At 42.4% G+C, this 22102-nt stretch overlaps 1 protein-coding gene and 1 non-coding gene across 2 annotated transcripts in view; both read right to left on the reverse strand.

Moving 5' to 3' along the window:
* DHTKD1 (dehydrogenase E1 and transketolase domain containing 1) overlaps positions 1–22102 on the reverse strand; it is a 53067-nt gene that overhangs the window by 27453 nt on the left and 3512 nt on the right. The window contains exons 2-5 of the mRNA XM_029955780.1: positions 9729–9884; positions 3564–3775; positions 2912–3106; positions 16–285 (exon numbers count right to left, since the gene is read on the reverse strand). Of these exons, the coding sequence (XP_029811640.1) occupies positions 16–285; positions 2912–3106; positions 3564–3775; positions 9729–9884 (833 nt within the window). The remainder of the gene's footprint in view (positions 1–15; positions 286–2911; positions 3107–3563; positions 3776–9728; positions 9885–22102) is intronic.
* Positions 8537–8639, reverse strand: LOC115305811. Its single transcript, XR_003915006.1, has one exon. It is a non-coding gene; the product is annotated as a U6 spliceosomal RNA (small nuclear RNA).

Consider the following 22102-nt stretch of genomic DNA (forward strand, 5'->3'; position numbering starts at 1 on the left):
TGAAGCTCCAAGTACCTGTAAGCAGATGACTTTGTCCCCAGGCTGAGCCGAGCTGTCTGGAGAGTAGTCCCCGTCCTGTCTAGACTGCTGCCTTCCCCGAGTCTTCCCGACAGCCACGGGGTTGACAGCTTCCAGGTGGGAAGGGTTAGGCAGCATTGTCACATGGAGGGGACGGTGCGCACCGAAGTCCAGGTCAACTGAGGAGGTCAAGTGAGACAGGACATCTCCGGTGGCTGAACCGTCTTCTGGAAATTCACTTAAGCCTCGCATTTTACGGAACATCAGCTGTTATGAATAAACATACAAGAAAAATGTCTTCTATCACAATGGATACCAGGGAAGAGATGGCTAGTTTAAATCATACGATTTAAAAAAAATGCTTAAAAAAAACCCAAACTTTTATGTACATGCTTGAATAACCATTATTACCATGCATTAAACAAAATTCTAACTGCTCAAATGCACAGAACTATTTGGAGATCTTCACCATCAAATGAAGTACCAATACTTTTTGCTTTGTTTTGCTTTTTTTTTAATTTATTTTTGAGAGAGTGCATGCAGAGGAGGGGCAGAGGAAGGGGACAGAGGATCTGAAGCAGGCTCTGCACTGCCAGCAGAGAGCCCAATGTGGGGCTTAAACTCAGGAACTGCAAGATTATGACCTGAGCTGAAGTCAGGCACCCAACCAACTGAGCCACCCAGGTGCCCTTACCTATTTAGTTTGAGAGTGAGTGAGAGAGAGAGAATGAGAGAGAGAGAAGGCAAAGGAGAGAGAGAGATTGAGAGAGAGAATCCCAAGCAGGCTCCTCACCCAATCTCATAAACTATGAGATCATGACCTGAGCTGAGATCATGGGCTGGACGCCTAACCAACTGAGCCACCGAGGCACCCCTGAAATACCAAACTTTCAGAAGAGTCTAACACGACAGTTAGACATATAGACAATAAGTTAGGTAGTAAGATGTTAGATAGTAAGTCACCTCTACCTTGCCATAAGCAAAATAATTTTTTCTTAATACACCTATTAGAATATATTTTCCAAAAGAACTTTGTAGGAATCTTGTTAAAGGCAGACAGGTAAATGGTCGAATAGAACTTAATCCCATTTAGACACAAGATGACATACACCGATCAGCTCAAATCACACCTAAAAAACCTCTACTGTGTAATTCTCAAAGGACTTCCTTGCATACATTCTCTGACTTCATTTTCATAGTTTCCTATGAGATAAACGTTACCACCCATTTTTAAAATGTACAAGCTAGGGGTTAAGATGGTGGAAGGGGAGAGTGACTCCAAGTTTGCCTCCCCCTCGGAACAGCTAGATAAACATCAAATCATTCTGAACACCAAAGCAATCGATTGGAAGTTTTAGAAAATAAAGCTGCATGTCTACAGGCAGAAAAAAAATGACCGTGGAAGAATTTAAACTAAAATTTGAAAAGAAAAAATTTAAATATTTATGATTTTATATTTTAAGAATGCACAAACAAGAGAAATTAACTAAATTGTTAAGGGTCCTTGGGTCACTAAGTAAGAAAGCTGCTGGGTCTCAAGCCAAGGCATTTACCAAAGACAACATGTTATTCTCAACTATCCAAATGGTTTGAGTGACCCAAGAGCTTCTTATTGACCAGTCTACAAATAGGAACACACATACTCACATACTCACACAGTGTGGGTACACACGTGTTTCTCATTAATATGGTCATTTATAATTCAGCATCTTGGAGTCATTTTTTTGTCTGCAATATTTTTGGGAATGAAATTTTTGGTTTAGAGATTTCTGCATATAGTTAAGCACATCTGTCAATCACTTTATCCTCTCATTGTCTGCCTTTTCTAAAGTCTCTGTCTTTTAAAATTGTTTTTTATTTATTTTTGAGAGACGGAGAGAAGCAGCACCAGCAGGGGAGGGTCAGAGAGAGAGGGAGACACAGAATCCAAAGCAAGCGCCAAGCTCGGAGCTGTCAGCACAGAGCCCGATGCAGGGCTTGAACCCACGAACCATGAGATCATGACCTGAGCTGAAGTCAGATACTTAACTGACTGAGCCACCCAGGTGCCCCTAAAGTCTCTCTCTTTTAAACGCAGATTATCAATCTCTCAGCATCAGAAAAACCTAGGTATGACTAGTAGTGGTAAAGCTTGGCCCCAAACCTGGCATCATGTATACTTTCTAATGACTTGAGGATAACACATCCTTCCATGGGCTCCATTCACTCCATTAACTTTCTCAGTTCCTTTAACATGTACAATTACTTTTCATCTACTGGCCCAGGTCAGTGGTGAGGTTAATCCCCACACAATGGCCACAATCCTATTAAATTGCAAGTCATTCTGATGTTCCTAGGCATCAAATCTGCAATCCTGGCTCTCAAGTCTGTTGAGAGACTGATAGAGTAGCTGAGTTGGATGAAACAGGAACACCAAGATCCAATTATCTACAAAACCACTCATGTGAGTGGTCTGCCGAGATGAGCTGACAATGTATTATTAGTTTTAGTACAATATGTTAAGTATAGATTCGGCAAATAAATGGAAGCAAAAATTGACTCCTTGGAAGGCGAATTTATAAATAATTGCACAGATCTTAATGTTTGTTTGAGCAATTTTTATTAAATTAGAAAAGCGTGCTTCAAAGAACAGAGAGAATTTCAAAGAGATGATCTATTCATATCATCCTTGAGAAAACAAACTGACTACCTTCCCTGAGAGAAGAAATCCATATAAGAATACACAGAGAATCAACCCAAATACCAGATCTATCAGCAGTGTTAGGTTCTGCCAATTAATTAAGCTACCTCTCAGACCAACAGCTGAGAGGTTTACTCAGGCTTCTAGAAGGAATGACTAGCATCATCAGTTCTATTCTGTTACAGTCAATTATTATCACAGAAAGTACCTTACCTCTGGAGGGAACTGCAGAAGGCCTGTCAATAAATTAAGCCTCCCTCTGTGGGGCATGCCAATAATCACATCAGTTATCCCACTGTAGGCCGCCATTTTCAGCAACTCGTGGAAAAAGCCCATCATGCTTTCAGCTCCTTCGCCTCCATACCGCTTCACTGTGGCAAATTTGGTGGCCAGAAAGTGGTCACACTCCTGTGGAACACCACATCAGACACGTTTGTGGCAGGAAGATAGCCAACTGCTCAGGTCAAAGTCAGACCCGTTCGTGTGTATTGCAGGAACACCCTACACTGCTTCAAGTGGCCACGGCTGTGCCCCTTCACGACATCCCCAGAGACAGACATGACTAATCCAGAACGTGGCAGGAAAGCCTAAAGGACAATAGACAGCAGTCAGATTGCAGAGAAACCCACCTGGGTGGTGGAATAACTTACCCCAAGAGGGATCTCCTAGAATGTGTTCCTCTAGAGTAGACGCTGGGCCATAGAATCTGCCCCTCGAAGCCCTTGAGTTTTAGTACAGGGCTCTACAGTACTATTCTGTCAAGGCTGCAAACGCCCCAACTATCCAAATTACTGGGCATAGTTTTCTTGTCATCTTGACCTGCCCGAGTCCTGATCATAGGCCTGACAGCCCATTACTTTAATACCTGAGATTCTAGCATTAGTTTTGACAGATGTTTTCGCTCTTCTGTGGTAAAGGTCTCTTTTCTCAGTTCCTCAAAACGTTTGGCAAACCAGTCTTTCTCCTCCTGGCTCTGAAGTTGGGAGGTTTCAATAGAAATTTGCCCACAGTAGATTTGGTTGAGATAGGCTAATATTTCCTCAAGAGAGGCCTCCTCCTTCCCCATGTCCAATAATCCTACAAAAATGGAACCAAAGGAATCATTTTAAAAAACAATTAACCATGTAATTAACTATAGAACACACCAAAATAGTTATTTCAATGCAGAGCATTTTGTTCTAGATAAATCGGGTCATCATCAATGGCTATCTAGATTTTTCTAAAGGCAAAACTAAAAATATAATGAAAGGCCATGAAAACAGTCAGACTAAGAGAGAGAACATAAGTCTTTCTCCACAAGGACAGAGTCATGCTGCTTTATGCCAAATTTTTACTCTATTGTAATTTCAAGCTAAAAATTGAAATTTAACACTCTCTGCTTTATAGCTACAGATCAGATATTCTATTTTTGTCAGAAATATCCCCCCAAATGTTTAAGTCGTATATTAATACCTACAAAATAATGTCTACCATTGAACAGTTGGTCTAAATGTTATTAATATGGATAGCAAAGCAATGTTTTAAGGTAAAGGGAAATCTGCCTGAACCCCGGTAAAAAAGAAAAGGAGAGCGCTGTAGTATATCAATAGCTCAGCACCAAATCAACGATGAGTCATTTGCCTTACCCTACAACTTGAGTTTTTAACAAATCAACATTTACTTTATTATTGCTTATGTTTTCTTACAATAAACTTTAGTTCTTTGATACTGATGGCCATTCAAGTTATAAAAATTGCTTTGCATATCACTTGGCTTCTCTGCCTCACATTTTAATCTGTAAAACAGGAGCACAGGAATGGGGTAGTTGTTAAGATTAAATAAGATAAGGGGGTGCCTGGGTGTTTCAGTCGGTTAAGCATCTGACTTTGGCTTAGGTCATGATCTCACAGTTCGTAAGTTGGAGCCCCATGTCAGGCTCGGTGCTGACAGCTCAGAGACTGGAGCCTGCTTCAGATTCTGTGTCTCCCTCTTTCTCTGCCCTTCCCCCACTCACATGCTATCTCTCTGTCTCTCAAAAATGAATAAGTGTTTAAAAAAATTTTTTTTAAAGATTTAAAGATTTATCCCACTGATGGGATAAACAAAATATAGCCATACTGTTGCAGACTGAGTCTGGAGTTCTCTCTTGTCCAGCAAGAGAGTGGATGCAGAATTGAATATGAGACAAGAACCCTGATCAGGGGTTTCATCTCTGCATTTTTTAAAAAATAGTTTATTGTCAAATTGGTTTTAATTCATCTCTGAATTTATTGAGCTCTCTAGATCTTACACATGTGAATAGATAGAAAATAATCATAGTAATCATTAATTTATGTGTGTAAGAAGCAAAGGGTCTGGGGGGCAATTGGTATTTGTGATCAAAGTATATTGGCACCAGATGGAAAGTAGTTTCCTGCAGGTGATATAATAAGTTACTTGTGATCCTATTACAATATCTTGCTAACTAACCTTGGGCGCCTTCACCCAGTGGTAATGGCTTTTGGCTCCAACCTTTTTCCTACTTAATGACTAACCTTGGGTTCTTTCGCCTTGTGGTGGTGGCTTTCTGCCCTAAGCTTTCTTAATCCATTTATGTAAGTATAAGGAATTCTTGAACCTATTTACCCACACCATATGATGGAATATTATTCAGCCACATAAAGGAATAAAGTACCAATCTATGCTACAGTATGGATGAAACTTGGAAACGATATACTAAATGTAAAAAGCCAGACCCACAAGGACACATACTGGGAATTCATTTATACAGAATGTCAAGAATAGGCAAATCTAGGGGCACCTGGGTGGCTCAGTCGGTTAAGCCTCCGACTTCGGCTCAGGTCAGATCTCACATTTGTGGGTTCGAGCCCCACGTCAGGCCCTGTGCTGACAGCTAGCACAGAGCCTGGAGCCTGCTTCAGATTCTGTGTCTCCTTCTCTCTCTGCCCCTCCCCCTCTCATGCTCAGTCTCTCTCTGTATCAAAAATAAATAAAACATAAAAAAAAAAAGAATAGGCAAATCTATAGAAACAGAAAGTAGATTAGTGGTTTCCAGGAGCTGAAGAGAAGGCAGAATGAGGAGTAACTGTTTTCTAGGCACAAGGTTTCCTTTTGGGATGATGAAATGTTCTGGAACTAAACTTGTGGTTGCATAACATTGTGGCTGTACAAAACGTCACTGAATTGTATCCTTTAGAATGGTTAGAGTGGAAGGGCACCTGGCTGGCTCAAGTGACACAGTGTGCAACTCTTGATCTCGGGGTTACGAATTCGAGTACCACGTTGGGCACAGAAATTACTGAAAATGGTTAAGGTGGTGAAGGTTATGCATATTTTACCCCAATAAAATTTTTCAAAAAATTAAAATTATTGGGGCGCCTGGGTGGCTCAATCGGTTAAGCGTCCGACTTTGGCTCAGGTCATGATCTCACAGTTCATGGGTTCAAGCCCTGCATCGGGCTCTGTGCTGACAGCTCAGAGCCTGGAGCCTGCTTCTGATTCTGTGTGTCCCTCTCTCTCTGCCCCTCCCCTGCTCATGATCTGTCTCTCTCTGTCTCTCAAAAATAAATAAATGTTAAAAAATTTTTTAATTAAAATTATTAAATGTGATAATAAAGAAAAACATGCAGCTTAAAAAATTGCTTTGGTTTCTCACATTTTCTGCTGTTTTTATTAACTACATGTATTTCAAATATGCAGACCCATCATGCTTCTCAAAGAAGAGACATAAAAGCACATGGTTATAGATCAAGATAGTTTCATCCATCCTATAACCAAGTTTAGAGAACCGACAATAGGTCAGAAGCTGTATTGTACAGAGTGTACAGACATGGCTAAGAAATAGTCTTTTTCAGGGGGACTCAATCGGTATAGCATGCAATGCTTGACCTCAGGGTTGTGGGTTCAAGCCCCACATTGGACCTAGAACTTAGGGAAAAAAAATAGTCTTTTTCCTAAAGGAAATGTAAGCCTTATGGGGAGAAAATTTATAAACAAGTAATGACAATACTATGTCATATAAACTAGTATGATTTCCCACTAAGAAGAGTGCACATTCTGTCAAGTAACTTCATATTTCCGGTGAATGCGGAATGGAGGATTTGAGAATACTTTTAGTATAGCTTTATTCTGAAGTCAGATTAAGTTCTTCATTTGTTTTGGCAGATGCACTATCGTTGGAAGTTGCACACAGCACTATGAGCGCGCAGGTGAGGGGATACTGAACTCTACCTTGGCAAGCTGTGGTTAGCTCTGCCTCACAGAGCCGGCAGAGCATGCCGAATGCTTAAAAATGAACAGGAATGCCCGAGGTTGGCAAGGAAGAGATGGAAAGATAGTCCATGCAAAGTCACAGGCGTATGAGTTGATACAAGTTCAGGGACATATAAGTAGATTCAGCAAGAATAAGGCACAACAGGAGCACCTGGGTGGCTCAGGTAGGTAAGTGTCCAACTCTTGATTTTGACTCAGGTCATGATCTCACTGTTGGGGAGATGGGGATGGAGCCCCATGTCGGGCTCTGTGCTGACAGGGTGGAGCCTGCTTCGGATTCGCTGTCTCCTCTCTCTGCCCATCCCCACTCACATTCATTCTCTCTCTCTCTGTCTCTGTCTCTCTGTCTCTGTCTCTCTGTCTCTCTCTCTCTCTCTCTCTCTCAAACAAACATTTAAAAAAAGAATAAGGCACAAGGGGAGACGGGGTTGACACAAAAACCCTAAACTTTTCCATTCCTGATGGGCCATTTAAATTACAATGGAGGGGCACCTGGGTGGCTCAGTCAGTTAAGCATCTGGCTTCAGCTCAAGTCATGAACTCACAGTTCCTGGGTTCAAGCCCCATGTCGGGCTCTGTGCTGACAGCTAGCTCAGAGTCTGGAGGCTTCTTCAGATTCTGTGTCTCTCTCTCTCTCTCTCTCTCTCTCTGACCTTCCCCTGCTAGCACTGTCTCTCTCTGTCTCTCAAAAATAAATAAAAAACATTAAAAATGTTTTAAATAAAAATTACAATGGAAGCATAGATTTTGTCTCCCAGACCTCCAGCTGAGAATTACCTAGCTGACTCCAGTCAGATCCTGGAACTGCAAGATAATAAAATTGTTGTGCTCTTAAAAGTCACTACATCTTAGAGTGGTTTATTACAGTGCAAAAAATCACCAGAACATTACCAGTTGATGTATATGCCAGAATGTGACGTTGGCCAAGACTAACTTAAAAAAAAAAAGACATGACAGAGGTTGCCTTGGTGTTTCAGTTAAAAAAGTATGTGAACTCTTGATCTCGGGGTTGTGAGTTCAAGCCCCATGTTGGGTATAGAAATTACTTAAACATAAGATCTTTTAAAAATAGTAATAATAACACAAAATAAATGAGTTAAATTTAAAAATGGCATGAGATAGGAGCCCAGAATCCTGCCTGGTTATCTAGCGCCATGTTTTTTTTTTTAAGTCCCCAGGCTGGGAAATAAAACAGGAAGGGAGAGTTGGATTGTCGCCTCATTGGCACAGAGTCTGGATGCGGGGCTTGAACCCACAAACCATGAGATGATGATCTGAGCCAAAACCAAGAGACGGACACTTAACCGACTGAGCCACCCAAGTGCCCCTTATTCATTTTAAAAACAGTTTTCTTTTGTAGTAAGAATGCTGAACCTAAGATCTGTTCTCTTAGCAAAGTTTTAAGTATGCAATACAATACTAACCAGAGGCCTCATGTTGTACAGAATATCTCCAGAACTTATTTATCTTTCATCATTGAAACCCTGTACCTTCTGACTGACCCTTCACCATTTTCACCTCTTCCCAGACCCTGCGAACCACTATCCACTTCCTGGTTCTGTAAGTTTGACCATTATATTATTTTTCTTAAATATAGAAGGTGTCACGAATGTGTGTGTCATCCTTGTGCGGGCGCCATGCTGATCCTCTCTGCATCGTTCCAATGTTAGTATCTGTGCTGCTGAAGCGAGCGTGAATTTGACAGTTTTAGATTCCTCATTCGGTGGGATCAGGCATCCAGAAGGAACGGGTTTCATTTCACTTAGTGCAATGCCTCAAGGTTCATCCACGTTACAAATGGAAGGATTCCCTTCTTCTTAAGGCTGAATAATATTCCATTCTATGCGTATACTGCATTTTCTTTTATTTTTTTATTCTTTCATTTATTTATTTACTTGGTAGGCTCTACCCCAACGTGGGACTTGAACTCACAACCCCAAGATGAAGAGTCGCCGGCTCTAGGGGCTGAGCCAGCCAGCTGGATGCCCCCATGCTACATTTTCTTTATTCAATCATCCACTGACAGACATTTAGGTGTTTCTATACTTTGGCTATGGTAATAATGCCACAAAAAACATAAAAGTACAGATAACTCCTTATGACCCTGATTTCAATTTCTTTGAATAAAAACTCAGAAGTGGGATTGCTGGATCATACGGTAATTCTATTTCTCATCTTTTGAGGAGCAGACGCACGGTTTTCCACAGGGGCTGCGCCTACTTGCATCCCCCAGCAGCGCACGAGGTGCTCGCTACCCCCTCACCAACGCTCGTTTTCTTGTGTCTGACAGATGTGACATGACACCTAATGGCAGCTTTGATCTGCATTTCCCTGATGATCAGTGATGGCGAATACCTTTTCATGTACCTGTTAGCCATTTGCTTATTTGTTTGTTTGAATGTTTTTATCTTCTGAGAGAGAGAGAGAGAGAGAGAGAGAGAGAGAGAGAGAGAGAGAAATGCACAAGAGGAGCAGAGAGAGAGGGAGACAATTTGAAGCAGGCTCCAGGCTCCAATTGTCAACCAACCGAGACACCCAGGCACCCCACCTGTTGGCCATGGGTCTGTCTTCTTTAGTAAATGATTTTTAACTCAGAAGAAATGGGCTCTATCAAAAGACTATTCTAGAACCTCAAGACTGTCCCCTTCACATTCAACTCACACCCCACGGAAGCCTCAGCTCTAGGGGGCATGTGAGTTCTTCAAGAACAGAGAAAGGAGCCGTACCTTGTCGCTGCGGTTAACTGTCACGTGGTCAGTCTAGTGTTAATAGGCTTTACCTGTGGTATTAAAGGGTCCCTGTAGGGTCTGCACAAGAGCTTGGATTTCAGGCACATTCTCCTGCAAGGCTTGTCCAGTGAAGAGGGGGTTGATTTTGGCAGCTTTATGACCATGTTCACAGTATACAGTCACCAATCTGGCAAGGCCATGATCAACTAATTCGAGGAGAAAATAAAACAATACAAACTATTCAGGAAATGCCCACAAAATTTTTAAAAAATGAATTTTTCAAAGAAGCCCTTGTGGCCTTAGACATTTTTAACGCATTGCTCCTACCCACCACATCTCAGATTGAAAGACTATCAGAATCCAGGAAAACACACTTATTTTTTTATGTTTATTTATGTTTGAGAGAGAGAGATAGCACGAGTTGGGGAGGGGCAGAGAGAGGAGACACAGAATCCAAAGCAGGCTCCAGGCTCTGAGCTGTCAGCCCAGAGCCCAATGTGGGCCTCAAACCCACGAACCACAAGACCATGACCTCAGCTGAAGTCAGAAACTCAGCCATCTGAGCCACCCAGGTGTCCCCAGGAAAACACACTTATTTCTTTACATTCATTTCATGATTCCTAAAGTCACTGGAGAAAAAAAAAGGAGATAGAACTATGGGTACACATTTGTTAAAATAACTATGCACACAGAGAAAAAGCAAAAGGAGACACCCATTTAAAATAACTGTTAAAATGCTGACATTTTGGATAATTGTAGTCCTCTTAACTATTATTTGAGATTTTTAAATATTTTAATTAAAAATAGACATAGGTAGAAGTACAAAATCAATGTTACATCTCCTTCCCTATTGCTTAAAGACCCCATGTACAGAGTTATTTCATAGACTCATGGTATCTTAGACTAGAAAAAGATCTTACAAATGATCTTGTCACGGGGCACCTGGGTGGCCCAGTTGGTTCAGTGTCCGACTTCGGCTCAGGTCATGATCTCATGGTTCATGAGTTTGAACCCTGAGCTGGGCTCTGTACTGCCAATGCAGAAAGTGCCTGGGATTCTCTCTCTCCCTCTCTCTCACTCGCTCTCTCTCTTTCTGCCCTTCCCCTGCTCACACACTCATGTGCAAACCCTTTATAAACGAGAAACAAACCCTTTCTAAAGCCCTAAATGAGTTCCTCAGTCTCTGCTTGGAGGAGAAGCATTATCTTTTAGTGAATCCAACTGATGATTCTACTTTGAGTCCAAACTGCTTTTCTTCCCTCTTCCTTATGAAAGTTCTTCCAAAATTTGAAAAAAATAAATAAATAAAACTCCTTGATGCCCCTATTCCACTAACCTTCAGTTCATCAAGGCAGCCTTACAAATATCAAAATCCCTGACAATGAGCAGATCCACTATTTCTGAATGTTTCCTGAACATTGTTTAGCTTATGCATTTATTCTTAGAACCCAGAGGCAATTTTAGGGTATTTTGAAACATTTAATGACCATTTTATGAACATGTGTTGTCATGCAATGAGCTACATAATGTGCTTGGGTTTGTATTCAGAGTATTGCAAAGTATGTGTCCTGTCACGGGCTGCAGGAAAGAACAGAGGTGTACTGAATACATAAAGGATATGTTCACACTCATACAACAGTTAGGAGGATTCATACTATGTCTAATGAACTAGTAAAGTAATCAAACAATCCCGGGAAATGGATTGATTCCAGTCCAGAGGTTAGTCATAGAAATTGCAGTAGGCTTCTATTGAGTCTTCCTGAAGTTCTCAACTGCTATGTTATAAAGTAGGAAACCTTCATATGACCATGTCTAAAGCATCATCCCTGCTGGTCACTTCTTAAAAACCTATTCCTCCTCCCCACCAAAACACAACAAGACAGCAAAACAAACAAACAAAAACAAAAACAAAAACAAAAACACCCCACATTCTTCCCGGGGCTCTGTGGCATCGCCAGATTCTGGCTTTCCTCTTCACTCACTGGCTGCTCAGCCTCAGTCATTTTGGGGGGACCTCCTCTTCTTTGCCCATCTCTAAAATACTGGTGCTCTGCAGTCTGCCGGGGTGCCTTTCCTCAAGCTGTTGTCTCTCTGGGTGATGTCTTGAGCCACCCGCAGCTTCCAGGAACACGTACAAAACTACATCCTACTGGGGCAAGTCTAGTAGTAAATATGTGCAGTTATCATCACCGTCCCCAAATCAGCAGCCCTGTTGAAAACATTCTCTTAGTGAACCCCCATCAGCTCACGGAGATTAGTGCCCCAATTTCTAACTGTTCACCGGGCTTTGCGTGCAATGCTAAGAGCAATGGCATGCTGCTTGCTCCCAGGGTCAGGTGGAAACATACCATCCTACAGTCCTCCCCGCCGTCTGTTTTCTCTCAGCCCCTCCTCCTGCCATGGCTCTGGTTTCTTCCTCCAGACCCAAACTCATAGTCCTTCCCTCTCTGCCTCCCAGAGCCTTCCACTGTCACCTCTGGAATTCTGCTCCATGACTAACCAACCTCTCTGTATTCTTACCCTCTTCCATAAACATTCCTTATACCGCTATCCTAACTGAAACCACTTTATCCCAGAGGACAGTGGGAGGTGAAGCTACTCATCACCACATGGACCCCTCAAGTATTGAAGGTGGAGTTTCATTCCTCAGGGACATTCCCCCCACACGCACATTAGTCCTCTAAGTCTGCAAATCCCCAGCCCCCAGGGGGACACGCCCTAGAGTTATCAACTAATCTCCATCTAATGCCAATAGCCATTATAAAACAAGGTTGTAGGAGGAGCTTGATGGAAAAGTATCAGTGTATATAGATGAAAAAAGACTATAAGCAGTAAAAATAGTATGAGCCTACTCTTTGTTACAATGTATATATGTATAGTACCTAATGTATATTTCACTGCATAGTCTGTATAGCATGAGTATCTATATACTTTATATATTCGAATGTATGTACATATATCTCATATACGTAAAGGAAATGGACCAAAAATTTAGTGATTATCCTTTACAAAATTCCTTGTTTTTTTCTTTTGCTTATTATATTTGCTAACTTTGCCACAGTGAGCTGTACAGCAGAGCTCTTCAAATTTTATCCATGTCACTGACTTGCTGCCTACAGCACTCCTAGTGCGTTCCTGTGTACCTGTCCCCACCAGTGGGCTTTATGCTTTTAAGAATCAGTTATAATTGTTCCTAAGGCTGTGCTGTGGGAGAAAGTTAAACGGGGCGGGGGGGGGGGGCAGTAATTCATAACAATCTAGAGAGATGCTGCCTTCAGATTGCTTCCATAAGTGCTCTTAATTTAAAAGATTTGCAAAAACAAAACCAAAAATAAATATATTTGTCAAAATACATAAAGCATCTCTCATTTCTTTATCATACTCCTTGCTTTAAAGTCCTTTAAAAATTTTTTTAAATTAACTGACTATGCTCTAATTTCAAATCCATCAGGGGGGCCCAGGTAGCTCAGTTGGTTAAGTGTCTGACTTTGGGTCAGGTCATGATCTCATGGCTCATGAGTTTGAGCCCTGTGTGAGTTCAAGCCCTGCATCAGGCTCTGTGCTGACAGCTTAGAACCTGGAGCCTGCTTTGAATTCTGTGTCTCCCTCTCTCTTGGACCCTCCCCTGCTTGCATGCTTTCTCTTTCTCAAAAATAAATAAACATTTTAAAAATCCATCAAATAAAATTGCTTCATCTATATTAATTTTGCAGAAAACAATGATATTATTAAGATCTCAAAGGATGAGAACACATTGAATATGTATATTGTTCATAAAAAGAATTCCAATTCACCGTATAAATAAATCAAAGGATTACTGTAAAAGAAAAATGAATATCTTCATGTTAAGTATATTACCACCCAAATAACTTAGTACTCAGCATATCTATAGAAATTCAGAATTTAATTTGATTTTTAAATCCCTAAGCCAGAGAGCATAGGGAAAACAACACATATACACATTCTTTTTCTTTTTTTCTTATTTATTTTTTACTGTTTTATTTATTTTTGATACAGAGAGAGACAGAGCATGAGAGGGGAAGGGGCAGAGAGAGAAGGAGACACAGAACCAGAAGCAGGCTCCAGGCTCTGAGCTAGCTGTCAGCACAGAGCCCGACGCAGGGCTCAAACCCACGAATGTGAGATCTGACCTGAGCTGAAGTCGGAGGCTTAACCGACTGAGCCACCCAGGCGCCCCTACACATTCTTTTTCAAAACAAAATGGAAAATATTGAAGGCATGCTTCTGGCTCAAGAGACTAGCGCATAGCAAGTGCTCAAGAAACGTTTGTCATTAACTGAATGAAGTCTTGTGATTAAGCGTATTGTAAGAGAGCACAGGATCCTCGTGCTGAGAGTTCTCCAGAGCCAGGGCCTTCAAACACGCAGTACAAGAGCTGTAGTGAGCCCATCTTCCTCCTCACTTTGAGCCCCTCTTTTTTATTTATTTATTTTTTTTTAGAGAGAGAGAGAGAGAACACACAAGCTGGGGAGGGGCAGAGAGAGGGAGACAGAATCTTAAGCAGGCTCCAGGCCCAGAACAGAGTCCCACGAGGGGCTCAATCCCATGGATTGACCATGACCTGAGCCAAAATCAAGAGTCAGACGCTTAACCAACTGAGCCACCCAGGTGCCCCTGAGCCCCTCTTTTCCAAGAACTGCAGTCTCCCATTCTGGGGAGTGGGTTTTTCAAGCCGAGCTACCTCATTCCACTCTGCCTCCCTCCCAATTAATGGATTCCAAAGACACCTGAGTCTGATCCAAAGACCAGATTCATCCTTTCCAGAATTTATGACTTAGAATTGGGAGATACGTGTGGTCCACTCTGCCTCCTGGTTGTGTAGATAACATGGTTTATGCTGAACATCTGTTTTCCTTCTGGGAGTCTGGAATTTTGACCCGGGCAGAGGGTGCTCACATGGACGTCTGCCAATAAAAACCTCGGGTGCCAAATCTCAAATGGCCTCCCCTGGGTGACCCTGCACATATATTGCTGTGTTTATGTTGCACGGATGGGAGTGTTCCTTTTTTTTTTTTTTAAATGTTTATTTATTTTTGAGAGAGAAAGAGACAGAGTGCACGGGGGAGAGGGGCAGAGAGAGAGAGGGAGACACAGAACCAAAGCCTGCTCCAGGCTCTGAGCTGTCAGCACAGAGCCCAACGTGGGGCTTGAACTCCCTGACCACGAGATCATGATCTGAGCCAAAGTTGGACGATTAACCGACTGAGCCACCCAGGCGCTCTGGGAGTGTTTCCGCATCACCCCTCATGGGAGAGAAACCATAAGGAAGCCTCCACAACGGTGCTGGTGCTGTTTTCCGTTACAATGCAGAGCTGTGCGTCCTTATGACGTCACCATGATGAATCTGAGCCGTGAGCCCAGCTAGGGGCTTTCGGGCGAAGCGCTACCCGCAGGGGTGGTCGCGAGGACTCGCGGTGCAGGTGGCACAGCTGAGCACATCCACGGCTGTGCCCTGTGGGCCCACACACGGCTTCCGCCAATACCACCACAGTCAGTGCCGGTTCCCACCCCCTCTCCCCAATGTTGGTTGCTGCACACGTTCTTCAGCGCTGGGACATACCCTTGTACCTTTTCAAACAAGGTCCCCTCTTCCCCTTAGGTGGCCACAGTTGGTTTCTATTGTTTGTGGTCAAAAGAACCTTAGCCAAGGGGCGCCTGGATGGCTCAGTTGGTTAACTTTGTTGTTTGTTGTTGTTAAACTTGTTTGTAACTCATTTGTCCAACTTTGGCTCAGGTCATGATCCCGCGGTTGGTGGGTTCGAGCCCCGCATCAGGCTCTGTGCTGATAGCTCAGAGCCTGGAGCCTGCTTTGGATTCTGTGTCTCCTCTTTCTGCCCCTCCCCCGCTCATGCTCTGTCTCTCTGTGTCACAAAAATAAAATAAACATTAAAAAAAAAAGAACCTTAGCTGATATGGGAGTAAAAAATTTATGATAAGGATATCTACATCAATTACTTTATCCCCTCTGTAAGCAAGCACAGTCGGGGCACTGAAGAGTGTTTTATTTTCAGGAAGAAAGCATTTGTATTAACCAGCATGAAGTACACTAACAGACAAACTAAACTTAGTACTTAATCTAAAAGTCAATGCAGTTCTTCATCATCTGGTCACAAACAGCTTCCCCCAAAAAATATCTAGATCATATTCACAGGTCTCTATATGCTTACAGCAAGTGGGAATGTTGGATATCTATAAAATGACTGAAGACACCAAGAAAGAGAATGTCATAACTGGAGTCCCTTCAAATCCCATTAAAATGTGACTGCTGCTTCTCTCCTGCCCCTCCCCCTCCCATTTCAGCTTAGGAACTTTGTAGTTAAACACATTAAAACCAAGACTAGGGGCACCTGGGTGGCTTAGTCAGTTGAGCATCTGACTTTGGCTCAGGTTATGATCTCATGGTTTGTGGGTTATAGCCCCAAGTCAGACTCTGTGCTGACAGCTAGCTCAGAGCCTGGAGCCTGTCTTTGGATTCTGTGTCTCTTTCTCTCTGACCCTCCCCCTGCTTGTGCTGTCTCTCTGTCTCTCAAAAATAAATAAAAAACATAAAAAAAAAAAAAGACTTTAGGGGCACCAGGGTGACTCTGTTGGTGAAGCATCAGACTTTTTAAAAAATTTTTTAAAGTTTATCTTATTTTGAGAGAGACAGAGACAGCATGAGTCAGGGAGGGGCAGAGAGAGAAAGAGAGAGAGGGAGGGAGAAAATCCCAAGCTGCCAGCACAGACCCCAATGCAGGGCTCGAACCCACGAAACCGCAAGATCATGACCTGAGCAGAGATCAAGAGTCAGATGTTTCACCCACTGAGCCACCCGGCGCCCCATCATCAGACTCTTGGTTTCAGTTCAGGTCATGATCTCACATCTTCATGGGATCACTCCCTGTGTCAGGCTCTGCACTGAATGTGGAATCTGTTTGGGATTCTCTCTCCCCCACTCCCTTTGCCCCACTCCCCTTCTTCCGTGCTCTCTTTCCCTCTCTCAAAATAAACAATAAACATTTAAAAAAGAAAGAAAGAAATGAAACCAAGACTTTGTACCAGACTACTATATTCTGTACAATAAACTCAGATAGACCTAGGCTGTGCAACTGAGTTCATTTTGTATCATACCCTTTCTTTCTACCTCAAACACGGTATCTTTATGAAATAGATTTATTTCAGGGTGCCTGGGTGGCTCAGTCAGAGAAGCATATGACTTTTGATTTTGGCTCAGGCCATAGTCTCATGGCTCATTGGATTAAGCCCTACATCAGGCTCTGAGCTGACAGTGCAGAGCCTGCTTAGGACTCTCCCTCTCTCTCTCTGCCCCTCCATTGCTGTAAGCACTCTCTCTCTCTCTCTCTCCCCCTCCATCGCTGCAAGCTCTCTCTCTCTCTCTCTCTCTCTCTCAAAATAAACATTTGAAAAATAATAAATAAAATAAAATTTATTTCGGTAGATATTTCACACTTAAAAACAAACAAACAAAAACCTTGATCTGGTCCTTTCTGGTTTTTTCCCAATCCTTTCTTAAATCACTGCCAAGATAGGTAAGTAACGTCACAGATCGATAGTGAATAATAGTGAGTACTAACTTTCGTTTAATGTTTCACATCCATCATCTTACCCAACCCTTGCAACAACTCTAAATAGGTGTCCTCATCTGCGGAAAAGTAACCTAAGACTCATAGAGGTTCAGTGACCTGCAAAATGTGACAGAGATAAAGAAGAAGCAATCTTTAAGCATATTTGTCTTCAATCCAGTGTTTTATCCATTATTCTATAACAAAACTTGAAAAGGGAAATCCAGAGCCTACAGCAAAAAGGATGAGAGAACTGGAAATCATTGAGACGTTAAAAAAAAAAAAAAGTACGAGAGCTAATGTCATTAGCCTTTTTTGGTCTACATTTGCACTCCAGAATTATCTGGATTTTTAAAAATCTCTAATGCAATAAGATTTTCTTCAACTGCTTTTCTCATGAGTCCAGTAAAGGCTCCTATTATTTCTTTCTAATATGCAACATACCCACAACCTTACTTCAACTACTGAAGCTCCCTGCTAAGGTCAGTAACCACTAAATGCTACTTGGAATCCTATGCCACCCATCTTCTGCTCATCCCTAAGTTCTGCCATTTTGTGTAATCCAAGTCCTCCGTGAAGAAATGTATACTCATGAACCGGCACTCCTCCATTCCCAGTTGGGATTGTTGATGAATAAACTCAAGTTTACCTGAATTGAGGTTTACAGAGGTTAAAGTACAAGCTGTAACTAATAGCCAGCAACAAAGAACACTCATCACAGGTCAAATTTTAACTAGTGAAACCACTGCCATCTAAGAGGTTACTAGAGGCAAATTCAATATCTCTTCAAAGCCTTAATGTAATGGAATTCTTTGTGAATGATGCAGTCACCCCATGCAGGCATGGATTTTCAGCCAAGACAAACATTTGAAGAAAGAAGGCTAATGGAGGAAAGGCAAAGAGAAGGAGGAGGAGGCACCATAACTTTGATCATGTCCCATCTCACTGTGTCACTTTTGATGTGGGAGGATGCCATGTGTCCATTTTCAGGAAGCCTTGTCCTTCGATTGACTTTGCCAGTCCCAAAAAGCTGTGGACATGATCCATCACACCAACCCAATCATTTCTCTCCACCAAGCTGGTACCTTTTAAGACAACTGGCAGGGATCATGAAAGACTTGAGCCAATTAAACCCTGTACTCCTGTTTTAATGAATGGAACTGACCATAAACATACACTTAAATGAATTTAAGGAAAAACCCAAAAAATCTTCATTGTCTTCATCAGCAAAAAAGAAATTATTAGTTCTTCTAAAGCATAGCAATATAGTATATCACCCAATGTACAGACTGCTTCCTTTCTTGATACTTGATGTTATGGTCATACACACAAAATTCAAACATGCCAAATGTCACCAAGAAATTGCATATACAGAATCATATTTCCATTTCTTTGTAGGAATAACTCATTTAATAAGTATTCAGATAAATGTAGGACATTTATTCAGTATTCAGATAAATGTAGAGCTGAGAGGAATGTAGACCAGGTCTTTACCAGGCAGGGTCTTACAACATGAGAGGATGGTCCCTACATGAAACTGTGCACAGTCATAAAAAGTTCCGTAGAGTCTGAGAGGTCCCATATTGACAGTTGAGGGAGCTCAGTTAGGATAGCCTGGTGTTGTCTGGACAGATGTCACAGAGGAGATGGGAATGGAGATGAACCATGGAGAATGGGTAAGAAGTGAAAAGGCATACACAATGAGGGGAGAGAGCCTTGGATAAAGACAGGAACATGGGGAAATTTATGCCAGAGAAAGATAAGAAAGAAGGTAGAAAAGGTCACAAAACATGAAGGGCATTCAATATCAAGCTAATGAATCTGGATTTTATTCTGAGAGGCAAAGCAGAGCCTTTGGAGACCTGAGTTAAGAAAATAACTCAATGAAACCAATGTTTTAAACAAACTGGACTAAACCCGCAAGGAACTAGGCTACAAATTTTAATAGCAGTGAGGCTAGTAGTTTTATCTTTTTGAAGTCATGGACCTCATTCAGAATTCAATGAAAGCTACAGGCTCTTTGCTTAAAAATAGACACACACACACACACACACACACACACACACACACACACAGTTGTGCAAAGGCCACAGACCCTCTGAAACTTTTCCATAGGGATCCATGGAAATAGGAGCACTTGGATAAATTTTTCTTGCAGCAGCAGCAATATAACAGAATTAAAGGCCTACGCTAGGATCTGAAAAGTGAATATAGAAATCAAGGCTTTGAGAAACACAGTGCTCAAAATCTGATATGAAGTATGAGGTAAAAAAGTTGAAGGTAGGTTGTTTGCCCCAGATTTTTACAACGTCTGTAGCAGAGCCTACTGCAACTCCTGAGATCCATTTTCCCTTCTCTTTCATGGTGCTAACCAAATATATGACCACCCACAATAAAGATATACGTCCTGGCCTTCCAGGCAGCCAGTTAGTTGGCCATGTGATCAGTTCTGATGAATGAGAAGGTAGTAGCCATAATGTGTGCACTTCGGGGTCTTGCCCTTAAAGGGAGAGTTGCTCTCTTCCCCTTCCGCCTTTCCTCCGTCCTGCCAGCCAGAGTGTGGATGCAGTGGTGAGCCAGCCCGGACCAGAGTAGACAGCAACACCCACAGGATGGTGAAGAAACAACATAGAAGGAGCTTGAACCCTCTCGGACATTGCAGAGCAATGACCTAGCTTAGACCTTTACTCACCTCACTTAGGTCACTATTCCTCCATGTCTCCAACACAAGCCCCTGAACTTACCCTAATACACAATTTGGTAATCAAGGTGGGTTACTCCATAACAGCCTAAAGTACAGATGGCACTGTCGATGAATGAATGGATAAAGAAGATGCTGTATGCATATACAATGGAGTATTACTCGGCAATCAAAAAGAATGAAATCTTGCCATTTGCAACTATGTGGATGGAACTGGAGGGTATTATGCTAAGCGAAATTAGTCAGAGAAAGACAAATACAAATATCAGGTGACCTCACTCATATGAGGACTTTAAGATACAAAACAGATGAAAATAAGGGAAGGAAAGCAAAAATCATAAAAACATGGAGGGGGACAAAACATAAGAGACTTTTAAATATGGAGGACAAACAGAGGGTTACTGGAGGGGTTGTAGGAGGGAGGATGGGCTAAATGGTTAAGGAGCATTAAGGAATCTCCTTCTGAAATCATTGTTGCACTATATGGTAACTTGGATGTAAATCAAAAAAATAAAAAATAAAAAGCACATCGGGGCGCCTGGGTGGCTCAGTCGGTTAAGCCTCTGGCTTTGGCTCAGGTCAGATCTCACGTTTGTGGGTTCGAGCCCCGCATCAGGCTCTGTGCTGACAGCCAGCTCAGAGTCTGGAGCCTGCTTCCGGTTCTGTGTCTCTTTCTCTCTCTGCCTCTCCCCCTCTCATGCTCTGTCTCTCTCTGTATCAAAAATAAATAAAGCATTAAAAATTAAAATAAATAAATAAAATTAAAAAAAATAAAATAAACAATAAAAAGCACAGATGGCACTGGCCTAGCAGTCAGGCGGTAGGTACCAAGGACCCAGGTATTTCAGACTAGAAAGCTAATGAGCACTGTGTTATGCTATCTGACAAAATGTGCGGTGAAACTGTCACCGGTGACAGCCCGCAAGGCAGACTGTGTGTCCATGGAGCTGTCGCTCAGTAGCGTATGATCATTGTTTCTTGTCACTTTCAGGAAAGCCCTGGGAGAGAGATGAGGTCAAGCTAGAGCAAGCTAATTGGCAAGAAGAGATGGAGGAAAATGCCTCTCTGCTAGAAGGCAGATCCTGGCAGATTTGGACAATTAGAAGCAATTACAAAAGGTAGCTCTTAGCAAGAGGCTCTCTTAGCAAGAGGGAAGAAAACAGACAAGCCCTTCTTTAAGAACCTTCCAGTAAGGATTCTCTGTTGGGCAGTGGGAACAAGCTGAGCCTTCAAGGTCCAGTCGAGGGCATTGCCTTCCCACTCGAGCCTATTATTTTTAATGGTCTCAAGGTAAGCACCTCTAAGTTTAGGGAGCTGAGTAAGTGGAGCACAGAAGCATTAAATAAAAGACTGGAGTTTTCAGGCTTAAAAACTAGCTCTAGAGGACATCTTTGTCTGGGAGCAATTGGCTCGTTAAATGATTAGAAGCAAAAAGACGGCAAACCTATGAATTTCATGAGAAAACTGTACTGCCAATAGAAGTCCCAACTTTGGTCACTAAAAAGAAAAAATAAAAACCAGGGGCATCTAGGTGGCTCAGTTTGTTAGGCGTCCGGCTTCGGCTCAGGCAGGTCATGATCTCACGGTTCGTGGGTTCAAGCCCTGTGGCGGGCTCTGTGCTGACAGCTAGCTCGGGGCCTGGAGCCTGCTTCAGATTCTGTGTCTCCCTCTCTCTGACCCTCCCCTGCTCACGCTGTCTGGCTCTGTCTCTCAAAAATAAATAAAAAACATTTTAAAAAACCCTAACAACTTGTAGTTGATAACCTCCTAAAATAACTCTCAGGCTCCTAACCTTACCAAAATAATGTAGGCTGTAGAAGGTGAGCATCCCCAAGGAAGGCATAGTCCCCATTGTCCCCATCAGAGATGGCCCACCGGAGACAATGGATAAAGAAAGACCCACAAGGCAAAGGCAGGGGAATGCAGTGAACTTGCTACAGAGCCACATCAAGGAGCGCTTATCATTCCTCTCCAGCAGGATTGGTAACTGGTTTGAATAGTGACTACTGGAGTTCCTCATTCTTTCCTTTTCCAGATGGGAGATTTCTTTGTACACCGAATGTGTCAGTAGGGGGGTGTGGCAGTTCATAAAATCCCAAAGCATGAGAAGACACAGCCAGTCCTGACAGAGAGGGCTGCA

The sequence above is a fragment of the Suricata suricatta genome, chromosome 10, assembly GCF_006229205.1.
Source record: "Suricata suricatta isolate VVHF042 chromosome 10, meerkat_22Aug2017_6uvM2_HiC, whole genome shotgun sequence".
Lineage (NCBI taxonomy): Eukaryota > Metazoa > Chordata > Mammalia > Carnivora > Herpestidae > Suricata > Suricata suricatta.